This window comes from Phragmites australis, chromosome 18, assembly GCF_958298935.1.
Source record: "Phragmites australis chromosome 18, lpPhrAust1.1, whole genome shotgun sequence".
NCBI classification, from domain to species: Eukaryota; Viridiplantae; Streptophyta; class Magnoliopsida; order Poales; family Poaceae; genus Phragmites; species Phragmites australis.
The window spans coordinates 24,728,066-24,749,619 of record NC_084938.1 but is presented as its reverse complement, the minus strand read 5'-3'; the positions used below and the strand labels follow the sequence as shown (position 1 = coordinate 24,749,619).

Below are 21,554 nucleotides of genomic sequence, written 5' to 3'. Positions count from 1 at the left end.
AGGTGCGTCGAGCTTGGGTGGAGCTTGTCGATGCGTGTCAGGTTGTTGGCCACAAGTGTGTCGGAGGCAGCCAAGGCATCGATGGCACCATTCTTGCTCGGGACTTGCAGCCTCAGGCATGGTGGGGTGCTGATGCTCGGCTTCTTGTCTGCTGCGTCCTTGTGCCCCTCCAGTGCAGCTGCCACCGCTGGTGCTGCTGTGGTCCTCGTCCACCTTGCCCGGCCGTCGGCTTTCAGCTTGGGCCACTGGATCGAGCACCGACTTCTGCTTCTGCATTGTGGAAGTTTGTTTTGTGTATGTGTTTGTGTTGTGTATGCATATGCGTACGTGTATAGGATATGTCTGTGTATGGGTATGAGTATGTGTATGATTTACCAGATCACTGGTGTTATGCCAGTGGTGCTGGTTGTTTTTGGCTCATCGGCATTGTTGCTGGCGAGGGCAAATGTCGTTTCTAGGCTATTGACTTTAGTTTCTGTAGTGGGTAGTGCCAGTTTTGTCGTCGGTCTGGACGACGACGTGGAGCAAAGGGAGAGGAGCGGTGACTGCTAGGGCTATGGTACTATGGTGATTGAAGCTGCCCTTCTTCTATGCTGCCCTTCGGCGGTGTGGGTAGTTTCAGGACCAGGTTCGCATGGGGCGTATCTCTGGGCAATGCTTGAGTAAGGTTTTTTTTTTCAATCCTGTTTCTAGAGATGAGATATGTTGTGGCTCCTTTCAAAGCTTTTGTGGTGATGGTGCTGTTGTTTATCCGGGTGTGAAGCATGCTATCGCCATCTTCCTCCGACGGATGCCTTGAGGTTGGCAGAATTTGGCGATGGGGGTGTTCCTGACAAACACAGATGTCTCTAAAGACTTGTTTGTAATTTCCTTTCGTTATAGGATCCTCTGTGTAAGTTGGTATGGACGGTTCTCTTCTCCATACCCTTTCCATATGTGCGTGTAATTATACTGTTGATGTAGGTTTACCTTTCTATTTAATATGGGAAAAATGCAAACCCCCCTCCCCCCAAGTCACTTGGATTTTGACCTTCCCCCAAAAGTTATTTTGTTGCAACACCCCCCCCCCAAATTCAAAAAAATAAAAAAATCACAAAAAAATTCAAAACAAAAACTAGAGACAATTCTAAGACCTTATGTGAAATTTATTTTCAAAAATAATATCCTTTGCATCATATCTCATGGAGAGGAAGTTTGGAAAAAAAAGAAAAATGTGCAGCTCATTTATTAACTCATGTTATTTTAATTTTTTCATGTCTACCATTATTTTTTCTACACAAATAATTGTTTAAGTAAACTAATAAAAGTGGTTTCACTAATTTTAGGAGTGTTATGGATTAGTTATGAATTAATCTATCTGTAACACATTTACTCAATCCTGCATGTTACAATAACTATTTCAAAATTTTATGTATTTTTAGAAGATAGAGGATCATGTAAGAAGACTAAAAAAATTTTGTTTCATGATTTTTGGATTAGTAAATAATTAACTATGCATTTAACTCGAATTAATAAATGAGCTACACGTTTTTTTTTAAACTTACTCTCCATGAAATATAATGCAAAGGATACTATTTTTGAAAAAAATTCACAAAAGGTCTTAGAATTGTCTCTAGTTTTTTTAGAATTTTTTGTAATTTTGTTTAATTTTTTGTGATTTTTAGGGTGTTTTTGCAACAAAATAAAACATTTAGAGGGTTTTTTTCAACAAAATAACTTTTAGAGAAAAGTCAAAATCTAAGTGATTTTTAGGGGTTTTTACATTTTTCCCGTTTAATATAGACAGGTACTTATAAAAAACACGTGGCACATCCCGCATTTCCCCACTTCGCGAAACCACGCGAGAATCAGATCCACCACCAAGCGGGCCAAAGCCCAACGCCGAGAAAGATTCGGATGCGCCCACCCCACCACACCCAAGTACCCAACGCTTTCGCTGCGTCTCCCCTCCCCTGCCCTCCCCTCCCCCGCCCACGCCACGTCCTGTCCTCTCTCCCTCACTTCGCTGCTCTCTCCCGATCCATCCACCCCACCGGCCCCGCTTCCTCCCGTCCGGTGCGCCCAGGTCCCAGGTACCTTCCTCCCCTCGCGCCTTCCATTCTAGAACCTTCCCGACGTCTCTACCCGCTTCTCTCCCTTTCGGGCTCGGGTATGGGGAGCAGCGCGCTGTTGCAATTTAACGTTGGGGTTTGGTTCTCGTGCGCGCGGTTGCTTGCTGTAGATCTCTGGGTTCGTTTAGGTAGATCCTCGGTCTCCTGGCCTGATTGGGTAGCGCTGCTTCGTTCGTTCGTGGCGCGGGGGGTGCTGGTGCGGATTCCTGCGGAGAGGGTTGAGCCTTCAGGTGTGCAGGGCTCGTGCTGGTCGGTATCTTGTGATATTGCTAGGTGGCTAGGTTGTTGGAAGAATTATACCGGAAGTTTAGTTCGGATTTCAGAGTGACGGTTACTCCTGTATCAAGTTGTCCTCGCTCGGTTGTTCTAGGGTGCTCACTACATATGGGGCTCTACCTGCTTGCTTATTGGTTTTCAGAGTGTCTCAATTTCTGTGATAGTTCCAAATTTTTGGCGTGTTGGGAACAATAAGGAATAAAGTAATAGTGTACCTGTTCGTTTAGAGGTTAGGTCGTGTACATAGTTAATTCTTGATACAGGGTTTCATAGGAAAATTCTCAATGTTCTGCGCCTGTTAAAGTGCCTAATTGTGTATGCCTGTTGGATATGTTACTACAGAATTCATGATATTCTTGCGCATCGAAATTGCCGTGCTACTTTGTTATTATCATATTACTGTCTTTTAATGGGCTTAATTGGCTTCTGCTGCAAATATAGAATGTGCACAGAGTTAGTTGTTGCTGTTATTGTTTTTCAACTTGAAGTTCAGCAGTGTAGTCTGATCAGCATCTTTTATTAGACAGAGCAGAGAGATTTTCCAAAATCTTGCTCTAGAAAATGACTAGGTTTATGCAATCGCATTATAACTTCAAGATATGTCAGTCCAAAAAAAGTCTCTTACGGAATCATGAATAGGAAATTTATCCAATGGAGGCTTCCAGTGTCACCTGTGCATAGCGGGATACTAAGGCGCGCTGATAATGTGAAGAGAGGCAGGGGTCGATCAAACATAACATGTGAGGAGTCTATAAAGAGATATTTGAAGGAATAAAATATTCCTAAGAAACTATTCATGGATAGAAGTACGTGGAAGTTAGCAATCCACGTGCTAGAACCATAACTTATGCATTAATCTCCTTATATCATTATTACTTTTGCTATTTTTTTTTACTATTATTAGAACCTTTTTTTATTATTATTGTTTTCTCATCATCTTTTTAGTTGGATCTTGTGGGTTTCATCTCTAGCCTACCTCAACTTGCTTGGGACAAAAGCTTTGTTCTTGTTGTTTGATCAATATAATGTTAGTTCTTGTTCGTTACAGGTTAGCTCACACATGTTCTAGGTGTTGGACAATTTGTGCTTCAGATGGCTGGGGCGTTGCACAGTTCCTGCTTTATGGCTCCGTTGTTATGGGTGGCGTTGTTACTGGCTGTGTTGCCAGGCAATGCATTCTATTTGCCTGGCAGCTACATGCACACATACTCCCAGGGTGAGCCTATATTTGCCAAGGTGAACTCACTCACGTCCATCGAGACAGAGATGCCTTTCAGCTACTACAGCCTGCCATACTGCCATCCCCAGGGTGGCATCAAGAAGAGCGCCGAGAATCTGGGTGAGCTTCTGATGGGTGACCAGATTGAAAACTCGCCCTACAGGTTCCATGTGAATGTTAATGAGTCCCTCTTCCTCTGCACCACAAAAGGGCTTAATGAGAATGATGCAAAGCTCCTTAAGCAGCGCACCCGTGATCTTTACCAGGTCAACATGATGCTTGACAATCTGCCCGTCATGCGTTTCACTGAGCAGAATGGTGTTACAGTACAGTGGACTGGCTTCCCTGTTGGTTACACTCCAGCAGGTAGCTCAGAGGATTATATCATCAACCATTTAAAGTTTAAGGTCTTGGTCCATGAGTACGAGGGCAGCAATGTGGAAATCATTGGCACTGGAGAAGAAGGATCCGGTGTCATCTCAGAGTTAGACAAGAAGGGGATGTCTGGGTATCAGATTGTTGGGTTTGAGGTTGTGCCCTGCAGTGTGAAACACAATGCTGAGTCTTTCTCAAAGCTTAACATGTACGACAGCATTGACCCAGTGGGCTGCCCTGTGGAGCTTCAGAAGTCTCAAGTGATCAGGCAACAGGAGAGGATTACATTCACTTATGATGTTGAGTTTGTGAAGAGCAACATCAGGTGGCCATCTAGGTGGGATGCTTATCTGAAGATGGAGGCTGGCGCTAAGGTCCACTGGTTCTCTATAATGAACTCCCTCATGGTGATCTTGTTCTTGGCTGGAATTGTCTTTGTTATATTCCTCAGAACCGTCAGGAGGGACCTGACCAGGTATGAAGAGCTCGACAAGGAAGCACAAGCACAGATGAATGAGGAGCTATCTGGGTGGAAGCTTGTAGTCGGAGATGTATTCAGAGAGCCAACTTGCTCCAAGATGTTATGCGTAATGATTGGTGATGGGATTCAGATTTTGGGCATGGCAATTGTAACAATTGTTTTTGCTACACTTGGGTTCATGTCTCCAGCCTCAAGAGGAATGCTTCTTACCGGGATGATTCTTCTCTATCTTTTCCTTGGTATTGCAGCTGGATATGTCAGTGTTCGATTCTGGAGGACTATTAAGGGCACATCTGAAGGGTGGAGATCAGTGTCCTGGGCATCCGCCTGCTTTTTCCCTGGTATCATGTTCATGGTCCTAACCGTCTTAAACTTTGTGTTGTGGGGAAGCAAGAGCACTGGAGCTTTACCTATCTCACTATTTTTCACCCTTCTGGCTCTATGGTTCTGCATTTCCGTGCCATTGACTCATGTTGGTGGCTTTCTTGGTACAAGAGCAGAGCAAATAGAATTCCCTGTTCGAACCAATCAGATACCTAGAGAGATCCCTGCACGGAAGTATCCATCGTGGCTTCTTGTCCTTGGTGCAGGGACACTGCCATTTGGAACCCTGTTTATTGAGCTCTTCTTCATTCTGTCGACCATCTGGCTTGGAAGGTTCTACTACGTGTTTGGCTTCCTGCTGATTGTCCTGCTGCTGCTTGTTGTTGTCTGCGCCGAGGTATCTGTTGTCCTGACATACATGAATCTCTGTGTGGAGGACTGGAGGTGGTGGTGGAAGGCTTTCTTCGCCTCCGGTTCTGTTGCTCTCTACGTGTTCCTCTACTCCATCAACTACTTGGTCTTTGACCTCAGAAGCCTGAGCGGGCCTGTCTCTGCAATGCTTTACATCGGTTACTCATTTCTCATGGCATTTGCAATCATGCTAGCAACCGGAACCATTGGCTTTTTGACATCATTTGCCTTCGTGCACTACCTCTTCTCATCTGTAAAGATCGATTGATGTATTCAACGTACTTCAGATTTGCACTACGCAAGTGTGCGTGAGTGGTTCACCCTGGGATGCACGATTTACCATTTGTGGTGATTTTGATCACCTAGAGATATTTTCTGTTCCAAGTAGATGGAGTGGAATATCCCCTAGTAGATGCAGTACCCTTTTTCGGTTCCAATTGTTCTCAGTTGTGACTGCTACAATGAATCTAGATATTGGAACACAGCTTTATAAGGGTTTAGGAGCAATGATACATTTACTCCTCTGTGTGTTGGGACAAACTGTAATCTGAGTGGAAATGGCATATTCGCTACATGTTTTTGAACAATGAGCGTTGCCCCGGCCTTTATGTGATCTTTGTGTTCTCTATCTTCTTTCTTCAGAGTGAGATGATTTCTTGCATAATGCTTCAGTACATCATCAGCTTGTGAACCCATCTGACTGAAGCTGATTGGTTACAATAGCACTTTATTACTTTTGGCTATTCTACATGGGCAACAACTAGCCTGGGAAATAGGCTTCATTCAAGTATTGGTGCCTAATTAGGGAATCACTACTGGCACTGTACAGGAAATTGCGATCCTCAAAATGCGTTTTCGCTTATTCACGAGTAACTTGTTGAGATCTGCACCTTTTCTTATTTATCCCAAAGTAAAAAAATATTCTAAAATCACTCGTCTCATTTTTTGAAAGTTAAAAAAAAGTTCATGCACCAAAAGAAAGAATCAAGGAAAGAACTGACTTTGATAGGAATAGGAAAGAAAGCTATAAATAAGGTTTTTAGTAGCTGAAGCTGGAGAAAGCAAGCCAGCTGGTAACAAAGCAACAAAGGCTGAAAATAATCATTCATCTTTGTTGATGAACGTAACAAAGCAGACTAGGTGGCATGAACAACAGCACAGATATTGCATCGATCACAATTGCCGACGGCAGAACGGCGCTCCTTATACTAGCGAGCGCTTCTCGTTCTTGGCCCATACTATGTGCCCGTACGGCATGAGGCGGCAGACCGGCGCGTCGCCAAGTTTGGTGCCCATGAGCTTGAAGGAGACGTGCTCCGGGTTCCACAGGGACGTGTCGGTGTGGCAGACGGTGACCACGCCACCGCCGCCGCCCTCCATCTCCAACATGTACGCCCTGGCCGGGCCGGTGCCGTGGCATCGGTACACGGTATAAGGGTAGGCCTTGTCGTGGCACGCCACGAAGCTGGAGCTGTCGACCGGCCGCACTGCGTGGACGGTGTGCAGCTGCAGCGGCGCTTCGGTGCGGGGCAGCGTGGAGGTCACTGCCCTGACGTAGCGGGTGCCGAGCGCCGCCATGGCGCGCACGACTAGGGTCTCCAGCGACGTGGCGTAGAACTTGGCCTCCCCGGCGAGCGGCGGCGACTCGCACGTGCGCCGGGTCTCCTCCATGCTGGCGGCCTGGGCGGAGTCTAGGGGAGACGTCGAAAAGCGTGAGGACGCTCGGCAGCGCCGACGTCAAGAACGGGATGGAATCCGAGACGTGGCTCCTTATCCTCCCGGCAGTGTCACACGGAATCGAATCGCCTGTGTGTGCCCGTCTCGGCGGTTGTGCGTTCAATGCTTCCACGATAATGTCACGCCGTGGAGGCGTTTGCATGGGATCACTCTCGAATCTTGGTCACCCACAGCGTGGGTTTTCTCCGACGCTTGAAACCCAGTTTTCCCTTGTGGCATACGATGCTAGTAAAACGATTCCCTGCATCAATGCATGTCACGGCACCTACTGCTACTTCTACGACTACAGTGGCAACAAGTCACTGAAGGCAGGATTGGGCCAAAGGCGAAGCAGGCTGAGCCACGGGTGTAAAAGCCCAATGTCAAGTTCCTAGCGTTGCTGTGGACCAAATGAGTATTTGTTGGTCCAAAGTTTTGGCTTGTACTATTTAGATCGGAGAGGAGGGTGAGATAGGTATGGCATCTGTATTCTGGACCTGAATCTCATCTCTCCCTTCCAGTTTTGCTCCACCCCCAATTCCATTCTTGCTCCCTACCTAGGAATCTATGCTTCTCATCCCCTAAAATATGTCTATTCCCGTTACAAATTGGGCACGTGACATACCTGGCATCAGAGTCGATTTCAATCCTAGTGAAGGTACCATATTACTTGAAGCGGCCCCAGTACCAAACTCGCGAACAGAAGAGGGCGATGGGGACCGAGCAGTAGGTCGCAGAGATGATGAAGGTGCTAGCGGAGTTGCGCGCGTCTAATGCCACGATCTTGAAGAAGGTGGATCTCCTAGATGAGATCAGACCCGCTGTGAAGGAGTTCCCAGTATGGAAGACGGAGATGGAGAAGGTGACCAAGGGCATCAAGGGTGAGGTGGATGATCTACGAGAGCAGGTCAGGAAGATGGTGAGCAATCCGGTCAGACACCCGAACCCCACTGATCGTGGTGTCGCCATTGCACAAGCTGGGGACAGACTATAAAGCATCGAACGGTCAGGACGACCACAGGCCAGACGGCCGTCACCTTGAAACTATGCACCAAGGATGGATTTGGGGGGGGGGGGTAAATTTTCCTCGAACCACCTGGTCAAGGGTATGTCAGCCTTGCCAGACCTCTCACTCCTGAATTATAGTTGAACACATTCCTTGCATCGAGGCATTGGGGGACATCAGTACACACCTCTTTCAAAACTTAATTTTCCCCTCTTCAATGGTTCAAATCCTTGAGCTTGGTGTTTCTGTTGTGAATCTTATTTTCGGGTGTACAACATTCAGTCTGAATTATGGACTAATGTCACCACTATGCACTTGGTCGGGAGGGGGGGGGGGGCTTGTGGTGGCAATCGACTAATTATCCAAACATGTCAACCTGTTGTTTGAGAAATTTGGGCAGCATGAGTTTCCTCAACTAGCATGTCAGTTTTCCCACCTTAAACAACTCAGTAGTGTCACAGAGTACATAGAAAAGTTCAATGAACTGATGCATAACCTCATGATCCATCACGCATCTTGGGAACCCATGTTCTTTGTGACTCAATTTTTAGATGGTTTAAAGGATGAAATTCGTCTTGCAATTATTCTACATCGTCCCAAGGACCTCAATACTGTTGTTTCTTTGGCTTGCTTACAAGAGGATCTATTGGAGGTGGGATGTTGGCGCGACTCTCGGCGTTAGGACTATTTGACAAGGCCTCGAGCACCTCCGCGCTTGGCCTTGCCATTACCTCTTCAACAAGGTGGACGCGCACATGGCGTGGCGTTGTCTGATGACAAGCATGGGGTGGATGAGGCAAAGATGTGTGGTGAATCATAGGAGGATCGCTTGGCAGCATTGCGTGCCTATTGCCGCGCACACAACCTGTGCTATCTGAAAGGACAATGATGTCGCCTAGAGGGGGGGTGAATAGGCGTTTTTACAAAAATTCAACCCTTTCTACCGTTGGCCTAAACTTGCAGCGGAATATAAACTAACGAGTTTTTCACAAGAGAAAAACCTAAATATGCTAGGCTCAACTAGTGCACAATCACCCTAAATAAGTGTGGAAATTACAATCCTAAGGTGACAAAAATTACTCAATTCTAGTAAGAGATATGCAATAAAACTTAAATTGAAAAAGGCTGAAAATACTGTTCATATGCCTGGAATTACTGTTCACCGGAGACTCCGGTGTAGTCCGGATACTCCGGTGTGTACAGGTCCGGAAACTCCGGTAAAGGCCGGATTCTCCGGGTTCTGTACAGAACAGAGCCCGAAACTGAATGAAATGGATGTGTAGAGAGTTTTAGCTCAAACCAAGTGATGTCGTGTGTTCCCGGAGATGATTCCAAGTAGATCCACGAAGAACCTACACTCAAATACACACAAACAAGTAGATCGAGCAATATGCACAAAGATTTGAGCAAGAACATAAATGAAAGGAAACAAGAGAGGAGACACAAAGATTTGTTTCCCGAAGTTCGGATTCACCACCGTGAATCCTACGTCTCCGTTGAGGAAGCTCCAACGAGCCGGGTCTCTTTCAACCGCTTTCCTCGATCCACTCTTGATTTCTTCCCTTGCGGAGGCGAAATCGAGCCCTTCACAAACTTTCCCGCGGCTCACCACAAGCACGGGAGCTCACCGGCGACACCTAGCCGGCTAGGAGGCTTCACCTCCAAGAGTAACAAACGCTTCGAGAACTTCTTGTCAAGAACTCAAGTGCTCAAGAATGGATTTAGCTCACTTGCACTCAATCTTCCAATCTCTCAACCCAACTCACTTTTCTTCTCAAATCACACACTAGAATGGAGTGGGAGGGAGTTCTTTTGGCTCTAGAGGATGTTCTTTTCGTGCCCTTGCAGCAGCCCCAAAGGATGGGGTGAGTGGGGTATAAATAGCCCACTTCAAAAAACTAGCCGTTGGGCTCTTTTCTGGAACTTACCGGAATATCCGGCCTACACCGGAGTCTCCGGCCACTCCAGGTACCGGAGAATCCGGTCTTCACCGGAGTCTCCGAGTACAGCACAGCTGACCTCCGAAAAACGGCGATAACTTTTGATCCCGGAGTCCGATTTCGACGATTTTGGACTCTATGGAAAGCTTATTCAGAGGGCTACACATCCCAACTAAATTCATGACCTAAAACACAAAGGATCAAATTAGGAACACTCCAAAACCTATTTTGGACACTTCCGCACTTTCCGCTCCGGACTCTTAACAACAAACTCTCACTTTGGGTTTGGTTGGGAACTCTTGAGCACTGAGACACGACAATTAGCTCACATTGCATCCCTCTTAATAGTGCGGCATACCTATACTCAAATTCAAAGATAAAACTCGTTTGAACCACTTTGAGCTTTTGAAAAACTTTCAAGTACCGCTTCTTTCTTTCAAACCTTGAGGGTTGCCAACTTCCATATATTCTTCACTCCATCTCTTCTTGATTCTTCATATGATTGATGTGAATCATCCATAGCTTCACATGGCCTCGCACGGTCCATCGGCGTAAAGCCTTCACTCGCTCTTCACCACCGCCTTGGTCCTTCGGCGCCAAGCCATTTGCTTGCCCTTCACCACGGATGGTCCATCGCAGCCGAGTCTTGCTTGCCCTTCACCGTCTTGCCATATAAAACCATTTTGTATTCGACATCTTCAAAGAATTCACTTTTTCATATATGGAGTCTACTCTTGTTCTTCACTCTTGGCATATATGATTTCAATTCAACTTATGCCTTTTTATGGATCCTAATCCCAACTCACTCTCAAGCACAAAGTACATGGGTTAGTCCATAAAACTCTATTAACAAGTCATACCTTTAGTTACTTGATCTCCACAAGTAACTTAGCCTTCAAGCTTATTGCTAATCTTATTGAGCTTCTTCTTCTTCTTATGAGCATCACTAAAAGCTCATTTATCTAGATGCATATTTCTCCTCTATGCATCACATCCGAGCATCACCTAGAGCTCATTCATCTTGATGTACTTTCAATCTTCCTATTCACCTAGAGTTCATGCATGTCTCTTCTCCATGCATCACCTATTGAACAACCTACTAACAATCTCAACAACATTGTTAGTCCATATGTATTGTCATTAATTACCAAAACCACACATAGGGGCTAGATGCACTTTCAATCTCCCCCATTTTGGTAATTGATGACAATCTCACTAGATGATTATATTTGACGAAATTTAAAGTTCTAAGTATACATAGAGTCCGAAGATGAATGTATACAAAGAACAAGTTTTGGAAATACCAAATATCATACAGATATTTGATATTGCCAAAACTAGTTTTACTAGCATCAAACACCACAAAGGTTTTGATGTTAGTTAAAAACCAATATATGTATATAGTAAACTCCCCCACAATCTATGCACGCGTGAATGAATTTTGAATATCATTGCATATATTGTCTTTCTCAAATTTTGGACGGAGTTTTCTTTATACATATCAAGCAAGCATGACAAAGTATGTATGAAGATGAATATGCTCATGCAAAGCAGACCTTTCACCTTATTTCTCAAAGGCAACCATTCAAATTCTTCCCTAATTGACATCTTCCCCATATAAGCAAATTATCCTCCATAAGCAAAGCCCTCTTACAAAATATAACATCTAGTCCAAATTCTCCCCCAATTGACATCAATGCCAAAATGGAATCATCGAAACGAATTCTCCCTCAATTGACATCAAATTGGTAAGAATTAAGTAGGACTTGCTAAAAGAGAAATTTTTCCTAAAAATCATTCGAAGCACATTAGCTCTATCCCACAAAAGGAATCATCGAAAGCTAGTGCAAGACCATGTATAGTGTAAACTCCTCATGATATGTGTATTTTCATAATTTGAGTTAAACCAAATACACTTATCCAATTACGAGCTTTGTGAGGAGAACAAGCTACACAATAGGCCAAATGGGTTCAAAGAGATGCCAAAAGAGATTTTAAAAAGGAAATTCCAATTAAAACTTCAAAAGATATCAATTAGATACCTACAAGAGATACCAATTGAAAAAGATGCCAATTAAAATTCCAAAGGATATCAATTGAATACCTATAAGAGATATCAATTGAAAATTCAAAGCATACCAATTGAAACAATTGAAAGAGATACCAATTCCAATTGAAACTAATTCAATTGAAGGCAAATCAAGCATGAGTCCGAAATAAATATCCAAACACAAATGCAATGGATTAGGCTCTAAGTTGAACATAGCAAAATTGTTGACAATATAATGAATTTCTCGTTTATCACAAAGTATCAACATCACACGAGCATATATGTCCAAAAGAGCAATTTAAAGCGGACTAAAAACTTCAAGCCAAAGATTTTGCAATTTTCATCAATATTGCATATAGAAGCAACTCAAGCATTTGATATGAAATCTTTTGCATATTTGGGATTGGATGAATCATAAACATCATTATAGAGTTCCCACAAAAATTTGCTACTTCAAATTGTTCATATTTGCAATAAAGAGGTTTTAAGCACTTGCAAGAAAAACACATTTTTGCAAGACATTTTTATGATATGATGCAATCTACACAAGATTGAATCTTTGAAATGAAATGCATAAATCAAGAACAAATTACTTGGAATGATATTGAATTGCTCACTTTGATATGGTCCTTCTCTTGATTCCAATTGAAATTGAAGGAGATGGTTTTCTTTGTAGATACCAATTGAAAGATAAAGACCTTCTTCATGAAAAATCCAATTGAAAGGACAAAATCATCTTCATGAATTTCAATTGAAATGAGCTTCTACTTGAAAGGACCTTCATTATGATTAATCCAAGCATCCAATGCATCTTTATTGTTCCTAAAAACTCATTCAAGTACAATTTGATCCCCAAACTCATTGGGTCCGAAGAGGTTAGTGAACTCATCACAAAGAGCATGCTCTCTCATAGATATGTGCATATTGATATGACATGGATATGATAATAATTGAAGTTCATACCAATAGATAGAAACCAATTGAAAATATATACCACATGAAGGTATATACCAATTGAAGTCAAATGAAAGCTTTATGCACATTTTAGACAATAAAAGCATTTGAGAGAGACTTACTCTAAATGTAGGATCAAAGAAAGCAAACATGCTATAGATATTAACATTTAAGTCAAACAAGCATGCTCGTCACTTTCAAGATCCAATAAGATATAATTTGGACAAAAATAGCATATAAGACTTGAGAATACCAAATGAAAGGCACAAAATTAAAAGATTGTCCAAATTACATCTAAGACAAAGATCAACAAATGATCGCTCTCAAAGTTCAACAAGTGAACTAAGCAAGATTTGAGCATATAAAGAATAGAATTGCATTCATGCTCAAAAACTTATCTCAAGCAAGTATATAGAAAATGATATAAGCATTGAGATAGCAAGTTTCCAAAGACTCCAAAAAGGAAAGTTTCCTTGAAGAAACCAATATTCCTAACATAGGAGATAAATGAAATCTTTCACATAAAAGGAAGTCACTTGAAAACAAGAATTGAAACAAAGATGATCAACAAGGATTACCACTTGTATTATTACCAATTGTAAGAAGATAATGGTATATGGAGATATCACAAGTCGGTAATTACAACAAGGCATGGATCAACTTTCTTTCAAGAAGCATGAAAGAAGGATTTTAGAAATTAAACACATGCTTCAAACACATTCTTTACAAAGTCAACTATTACAAGAAAACACAAATAAAAACAATAGTTGATACAGTTCTGTTGAACTGACCCGGAGTATCCGGTGAACACCGGAGACTCCGGGTGGCACTCAGTCGCCACACAGAAAAGACTCGAAATCTTTGCCGGACTCTCCAGGTTCTCCAGATACCGGAGTATCCGGTGAACACCGGAGACTCCGGTCCTTTTTATCAAAGGAATAAATATTAACCGAGACTCTCTGGCGGAGTCTCCCTCGGAGATTCCGGTAAAAATATTTTCTCCTACCGGAGTATCCGGTGAACACCGGAGACTCCGGTCTTTTTCAACAAAAATAAATGCTTAACCGAGACTCTCTGCCGGAGTCTACCTCGGAGACTCCGGACTAAAAACACCAACTACCGGAGTATCCGGTGAACACCGGAGACTCCGGACAATGAAAACAATTGTTGATTTGATCCGAATGAGAAATGATTCAAATTAAATCTTGAGATTGAAAAGATCACTAGATAAGCACCATGACTCTCAAGTTTCAATTTAAACCAAAAGTGGATCAATTAATGGATTGTTGCAAAAATGAGCTTTATATGAGCTTGACATACCACATAGATGCTAAATAAACAATAATATCAATTCTAAATGGTATTGCTCAAATGTTCATAAATTATGGGTATTTAAGATGCATAAAGCATAATACTCCCCCATAATGTGATAATCCATTAATATCTCCAAAAGAGAGCCAAATAGAATTCAATAAGACGAATAAGATCAAATAAGGCTCCAAAACCACAATCAACACATGAAAGTGCAATGCATCCTACACATACTAGATATATGACCTACACATACTAGTTGGTAAGAAAAAGCTAAATGCACTTAGAAACAAATTCATAGCACACTTAGCAAGCAATCAAGACATGTATGGATATATAGAAATAGTCATGACAAGATTGCACTAAAGTCTACACATGCTAGCATAAGCATAAGCTCTAAACAAGCATAGATACATAACCTACACATGCAAAGAGCTAGAAACTTCCACAAAAGGTGTAGGACAATAAATCTAACACAATGAACAAGAATATGAATTTAAGGCATTGTGATAGAGAGTTACCTTCATAGAGTGACATTGGGTAATAATAAACATAATTCCATAAAACTTGACTCTTTAATCAATTAGATAAATCTTCAAATAATTAGCCAAGTCTCCAATGCCCTCCATTTTACCAAGAGACTAAACACAAATTTTACTTGAAGAAATATTAGTCTCAAAGCACAAAACATAGGATGAGCTCCCCATATATATGTGCATCCAAGTGCTTGAATTACTTGTAACATGCACTAGTTCATTTAACAATCTAGAGAAGTTTACCCTATATTTTGATTTAAGGCACAAAAGGAATTTACAATGGAAATACTTGTGCTAAGAATGAACTTACAACCATGAGATCATGTAAATTAAGTTCATCTTTCATAGCCATCACAAAGTATCCATTACCTACAATATTAACAAGATCTTGCTCTACTAAAGAGCCGTTAGAAGCATCATATTACACAAAGTATAAATTTTTGCTCAAAATTTACCTAGCCACATTCAAGTGCTCACAACCATGAAAAATTGAATATTTGCACTTATGCTAAGCTAAGTGGCTAGATAGCTCAAGTTAGATACTTGTTACCGAGATGTCATTGAAGATAGAAATAAAGCAATAATCCACACTCTTGGCACTTCTTTCCAAATATCATGAGAAACCCCAATTTGAAAGATTCTTGAGATGAGATATTCAATATAGTTCTTCTCAAGTAAGCCAAGTCTTCAATACATCTCCAAGTACCTATTTAGCAAATTAAGCACTTTGTGGTACCCAAACCATGTTGGGTCCTTTAAGGTTAGTCACAAGAGATTTAGGCACCCAAATGGCCTTTCTACTACCAAATGATGAACTAATCACTTTAGTAGCACAAGTACCACTCTTAACATTCCTAGGCAAATATTGATCATTATTTAATGAGTTAGGCTTAGGAATGTTACCAATGGGACAATTCTTACCAATATGTCCCTTAGCCCGGCAAGTGTAGCAAATGCGGTGCTTGTCCTTGCAAGATGCCTTCTCATCTTGCTTCTTGCTTGCTTCCTTGCCGGTGAGCCTCTTCCTTGATGACATAAGACCTTCATTCTTCATGTAGGGGCATGATGCAATTTCATGTCTCTTCTTATTGCATCCATAACACTTCCTCTTGCTTCTTCTTGTTTTCTTCTTTGGAAGTGTGGTCTTATCATCAACCTTGTTGGAACACATAGAGGCATAGTGTCCCATGCTTGAGCACTTGAAGCACTTGATATGAGATATCTTCTTATTGGGTTTTGCTTCAAGTCCATAATATTTATGCTTCTCACTTTTCCCTTTGCTATCAATATTACAAGTAACACTAGAGAAAATATTAGCTTTAGAGCAACAAAAATTAATAGATAATTCATCATTGGACATAGAATTGACATTAAATGAATTGCTAGAATTAGCACATGTTAAATCTACATTAGACAAAGAATGTGTGCTAATGTCCACATGAGGTTTATAGGATTTTACCGTTGTGATGATTACCTCATGAGCTATTTCTAGCATGGCATGTGAGTCCACAAGATTTTTATGAGAGCACACAAGCTCATCATGATTTTCTTGCAAAGCCACATGCTTGCTAGTAAGCTTTTCAACTTGAGCCTTTAGCTCAATATTTTCTTTCTCCAAAGATGCTACATAAGAATTAGAGTTAGTAGCACAAGCACTATCAATAGGAGAAATAGTGGATTTGTCCTTAGATAAAACATTGCAATTAGGACATGATTTTTCTAAATCCACTAGAGGCATAGCATCTAATTTATCAATCAAAGAAATATGCTTAACTTTAAGATCCCCATAAAGATTAGATAAAGAACTATAGGATTCTTGAAGTTTTTCATATTTCACATTTAAGGTCTTAAGCTCTTCTATTTTCTCAATGAGGAATTCCTCTTGCCTCTCGAGGCTTTCCTCATGGCCTTCTATTATACGCAAGAGCTTGATCATTCTAGGCATATTCTTTTTGCTCAAAAGATCAAATCCAAGCTCATCACTATCACTAGCACTAGAACTAGCATTAGCATTATTAACCTTGCTTACCGCTCTCTTTTTACCTTTTGCCATAAGGCATAATGGAGAATCGGTGTAAAGGGATGAGCATCTTGAAGAGGTGGATGCTTCTCCACCTGGGCTTTGTCTCTCATAGACTTCTATTTCCTTCAAAAAGTTAATCTCACAAGTACTAGTGGAAATAGATGCATCGCTATGATGACCAAGAATTATATCATCATGATAAATAGGAATTTTAGCAATAGATGATATACAAGGTTTAACAACATTACTAGATATGAAAATTTCATTGCAAGTGTTGTTAAAGTCCAAATGAGAGATTGGGCACTCACTTATCACACTCACCATTTCATTACCTTGCTCATTATTAAATGTTGATGAAGTGGATGACGGAGTGACATCCTCTTGGACAAAAGAGAAAATCATTTGGTGCTCTTCATGGTGTGATGATGAAGTAGAGCATTCCACAAATGACGTCTTTGGAAGAAGTTCTTCTTCATCACATTTGGGCTTGTCATATCTTTCTTTAAGAGTAGTCCAAATGAGATGAGCGTCCTCAAGCGGCAAGATCGATTCAATAACATCTATGCTCAAATCATCAAATAAGGCATTAGTAGCTTGAGCATTAAGATGTATGCATTTCTCTTCCTCTTCGGGTGATATGAGTTTATCATTAGGAGGAGAAATGCTCACATCTATAACTCGCTCTATTTGAGGACCCATGGCCCTAAAAATATTAAGCATGCGAGTACTCCAATCAAAATAATTAGAACCATCTAAAAGGAGTGGCTCTACGTGCACTAATCCACTAGTCGACATCTTTCCTCTCTAGGCGGTAAAGCCCGAAAAGAGAGACTTGGCTCTGATACCAATTGAAAGGACAATGATGTCGCCTAGAGGGGGGGTGAATAGGCGTTTTTACAAAAATTCAACCCTTTCTACCGTTGGCCTAAACTTGCAGCGGAATATAAACTAACGAGTTTTTCACAAGAGAAAAACCTAAATATGCTAGGCTCAACTAGTGCACAATCACCCTAAATAAGTGTGGAAATTACAATCCTAAGGTGACAAAAATTACTCAATTCTAGTAAGAGATATGCAATAAAACTTAAATTGAAAAAGGCTGAAAATACTGTTCATATGCCTGGAATTACTGTTCACCGGAGACTCCGGTGTAGTCCGGATACTCCGGTGTGTACAGGTCCGGAAACTCCGGTAAAGGCCGGATTCTCCGGGTTCTGTACAGAACAGAGCCCGAAACTGAATGAAATGGATGTGTAGAGAGTTTTAGCTCAAACCAAGTGATGTCGTGTGTTCCCGGAGATGATTCCAAGTAGATCCACGAAGAACCTACACTCAAATACACACAAACAAGTAGATCGAGCAATATGCACAAAGATTTGAGCAAGAACATAAATGAAAGGAAACAAGAGAGGAGACACAAAGATTTGTTTCCCGAAGTTCGGATTCACCACCGTGAATCCTACGTCTCCGTTGAGGAAGCTCCAACGAGCCGGGTCTCTTTCAACCGCTTTCCTCGATCCACTCTTGATTTCTTCCCTTGCGGAGGCGAAATCGAGCCCTTCACAAACTTTCCCGCGGCTCACCACAAGCACGGGAGCTCACCGGCGACACCTAGCCGGCTAGGAGGCTTCACCTCCAAGAGTAACAAACGCTTCGAGAACTTCTTGTCAAGAACTCAAGTGCTCAAGAATGGATTTAGCTCACTTGCACTCAATCTTCCAATCTCTCAACCCAACTCACTTTTCTTCTCAAATCACACACTAGAATGGAGTGGGAGGGAGTTCTTTTGGCTCTAGAGGATGTTCTTTTCGTGCCCTTGCAGCAGCCCCAAAGGATGGGGTGAGTGGGGTATAAATAGCCCACTTCAAAAAACTAGCCGTTGGGCTCTTTTCTGGAACTTACCGGAATATCCGGCCTACACCGGAGTCTCCGGCCACTCCAGGTACCGGAGAATCCGGTCTTCACCGGAGTCTCCGAGTACAGCACAGCTGACCTCCGAAAAACGGCGATAACTTTTGATCCCGGAGTCCGATTTCGACGATTTTGGACTCTATGGAAAGCTTATTCAGAGGGCTACACATCCCAACTAAATTCATGACCTAAAACACAAAGGATCAAATTAGGAACACTCCAAAACCTATTTTGGACACTTCCGCACTTTCCGCTCCGGACTCTTAACAACAAACTCTCACTTTGGGTTTGGTTGGGAACTCTTGAGCACTGAGACACGACAATTAGCTCACATTGCATCCCTCTTAATAGTGCGGCATACCTATACTCAAATTCAAAGATAAAACTCGTTTGAACCACTTTGAGCTTTTGAAAAACTTTCAAGTACCGCTTCTTTCTTTCAAACCTTGAGGGTTGCCAACTTCCATATATTCTTCACTCCATCTCTTCTTGATTCTTCATATGATTGATGTGAATCATCCATAGCTTCACATGGCCTCGCACGGTCCATCGGCGTAAAGCCTTCACTCGCTCTTCACCACCGCCTTGGTCCTTCGGCGCCAAGCCATTTGCTTGCCCTTCACCACGGATGGTCCATCGCAGCCGAGTCTTGCTTGCCCTTCACCGTCTTGCCATATAAAACCATTTTGTATTCGACATCTTCAAAGAATTCACTTTTTCATATATGGAGTCTACTCTTGTTCTTCACTCTTGGCATATATGATTTCAATTCAACTTATGCCTTTTTATGGATCCTAATCCCAACTCACTCTCAAGCACAAAGTACATGGGTTAGTCCATAAAACTCTATTAACAAGTCATACCTTTAGTTACTTGATCTCCACAAGTAACTTAGCCTTCAAGCTTATTGCTAATCTTATTGAGCTTCTTCTTCTTCTTATGAGCATCACTAAAAGCTCATTTATCTAGATGCATATTTCTCCTCTATGCATCACATCCGAGCATCACCTAGAGCTCATTCATCTTGATGTACTTTCAATCTTCCTATTCACCTAGAGTTCATGCATGTCTCTTCTCCATGCATCACCTATTGAACAACCTACTAACAATCTCAACAACATTGTTAGTCCATATGTATTGTCATTAATTACCAAAACCACACATAGGGGCTAGATGCACTTTCACTATCAGTGTCGTGAGAAATGATCTCCTAACCACAAGTGTGCACCCACAGTACAACTCCATGAAATGGAAGAGCTCTTGCAGTATCTATCATGTCAAGAAGAAGGAATTTTAGGTTTTGGCCAGAGTTCTCACCCGCATGATATGCAGGAGTGAGAAGATCTGCTGTCTTTTTATCGAGAGGCTGCCAATGGAACTGAAGCTCCGAGTACCATACACCTTCAGAGTAAAATTCAGAATTTGGATGTGCTAATGCTATTGGACTCCGACAGTCCTAACAGTTTTATCAACGAATCTTTTGCTTAGCAATTGCCTGGCTCTTACACTCCAATTCCATCAGTCCGAGTTCGTATTGCAAATGGTGGCATTTTGCAATGCACCAAGGAGCTACACAATTATTCTTGGTGGATACATGGCCATTCATTCACAACTAATATGAAGGTATTACCACTGGCATGTTACGACATTATTTTGGGGATGGACTGGCTCAAGCAGCACATCCCAATGAGTGTGCATTGGCACCACAAAACCTTGGCATTCGAGCATGAGGGGAAATGGATTTCTCTCCAAGGAGTTAGACAACAAGTCACATATTGTACACTTGTTTTTGCTGCTAAACTTAAGGGTTTGTGTCAGAGAGGAGCAATCCATGCCTTAGTGCAACTCTGTATGGCTGAAACTCAAACAACCCCTACTATCTTACCACTAGGGCTAGCTCAGCTACTATATGAGTTTGATCACCTGTTTCAAGAACCAAAGGGGCTCCCATTGCGCCGAGAGTTTGAGAATGCTATTCCATTGATTACTGGTGCCAAACCAGTGAACTTGAGACCTTATCACTACAACTCGGCACAGAAGGATGAAATTGAGAAACAAATCAAGGAGATGCTAGAGTAAGGAGTAATACAACGCAACAGCAGTACATTCTCGTCACCCGTTCTATTGGCCCACAAGAAAGATGGCACGTGAAGATTTTGCGTAGATTATCGACACTTGAATGCCATCACCGTTAAGAACCGCTATCCCCTCCCAATCATCGATGATCTCTTGGATGAGTTAGCGGGTGCTAGTTGGTTCACTAGTTTGGATTTATGTGCTGGATATCACAAAATCCGTATGATCCCAGTAGATGAAGCCAAGACGGTGTTCAAGACTCATAGTGGTCACTATGAATTCCGGGTCATGTTATATGGTTTGACCGAGGCGCCCACCACATTTCAGAGTACCATGAACACCATTCTTAGTCCGCTGTTACGCAGAGGGGTGCTAGTATTTATTGACGATATCTTGATCTACAACACGACCTTGGAGGAGCATACAAAAATTCAGCATCAAGTATTTCAGATTCTTGACCAGCACAAATTACGGATCAAGCGTTCCAAGTGTGTGTTTGCACAAATGTAGCTCACATATATGGGCCATACCATCAGTGTTGATGGTGTCACCATAAACAAGAAGAATGTTGAAGCCGTCCAACGTTGGCCTACACCGCAAAATGTCGAAGAAGTGTGCGGTTTCCTCGGGTTGATGGGCTATTACCGTAAATTTGTGCGCAACTTTGGTATTCTGAGCCGCCCACTCATAGCTTTGTTAAAGAAGCATGTGGTGTTTGCATGGACAGAATCTGAAGAAGCAACATTTCATAATCTCAAGCAAGCGTTGCTCTTTGCTCTTGTTTTGTCTTTGCTGGATTTTTCCAAGCAAATGGAGCTCTTGGTTATTACTCGC

At 42.1% G+C, this 21,554-nt stretch overlaps 1 protein-coding gene and 1 pseudogene across 2 annotated transcripts; one reads left to right on the top strand and one right to left on the bottom strand.

Annotated features, from left to right (window-relative positions):
- Positions 1–1,930: 1,930 nt before the first annotated feature.
- Positions 1,931–5,784, top strand: LOC133899034 (transmembrane 9 superfamily member 12-like). Of its 2 annotated transcripts, none has more exons than XM_062339932.1 (2): positions 1,931–2,072; positions 3,436–5,784. In XM_062339932.1, the coding sequence occupies exon 2, from the start codon at positions 3,480–3,482 to the stop codon at positions 5,463–5,465; it is 1,986 nt and encodes a 661-aa protein (XP_062195916.1). In that variant the 5' UTR covers positions 1,931–2,072; positions 3,436–3,479; the 3' UTR covers positions 5,466–5,784. The 2 variants fall into 2 exon arrangements, with proteins under 2 accessions (XP_062195916.1, XP_062195917.1); XM_062339933.1 differs by lacking the exon at positions 1,931–2,072 and adding an exon at positions 2,098–2,341.
- A 565-nt stretch (positions 5,785–6,349) lies between these two features.
- Positions 6,350–7,076, bottom strand: LOC133898625 (BURP domain-containing protein 13-like; annotated as a pseudogene).
- Positions 7,077–21,554: the final 14,478 nt, after the last annotated feature.

Excerpts from the sequence above, each read along its gene's own strand:
- LOC133899034 (XM_062339932.1), top strand. The coding sequence starts at position 3,480 with ATGGCTGGGGCGTTGCACAGTTCCTGCTTTATGGCTCCGTTGTTATGG.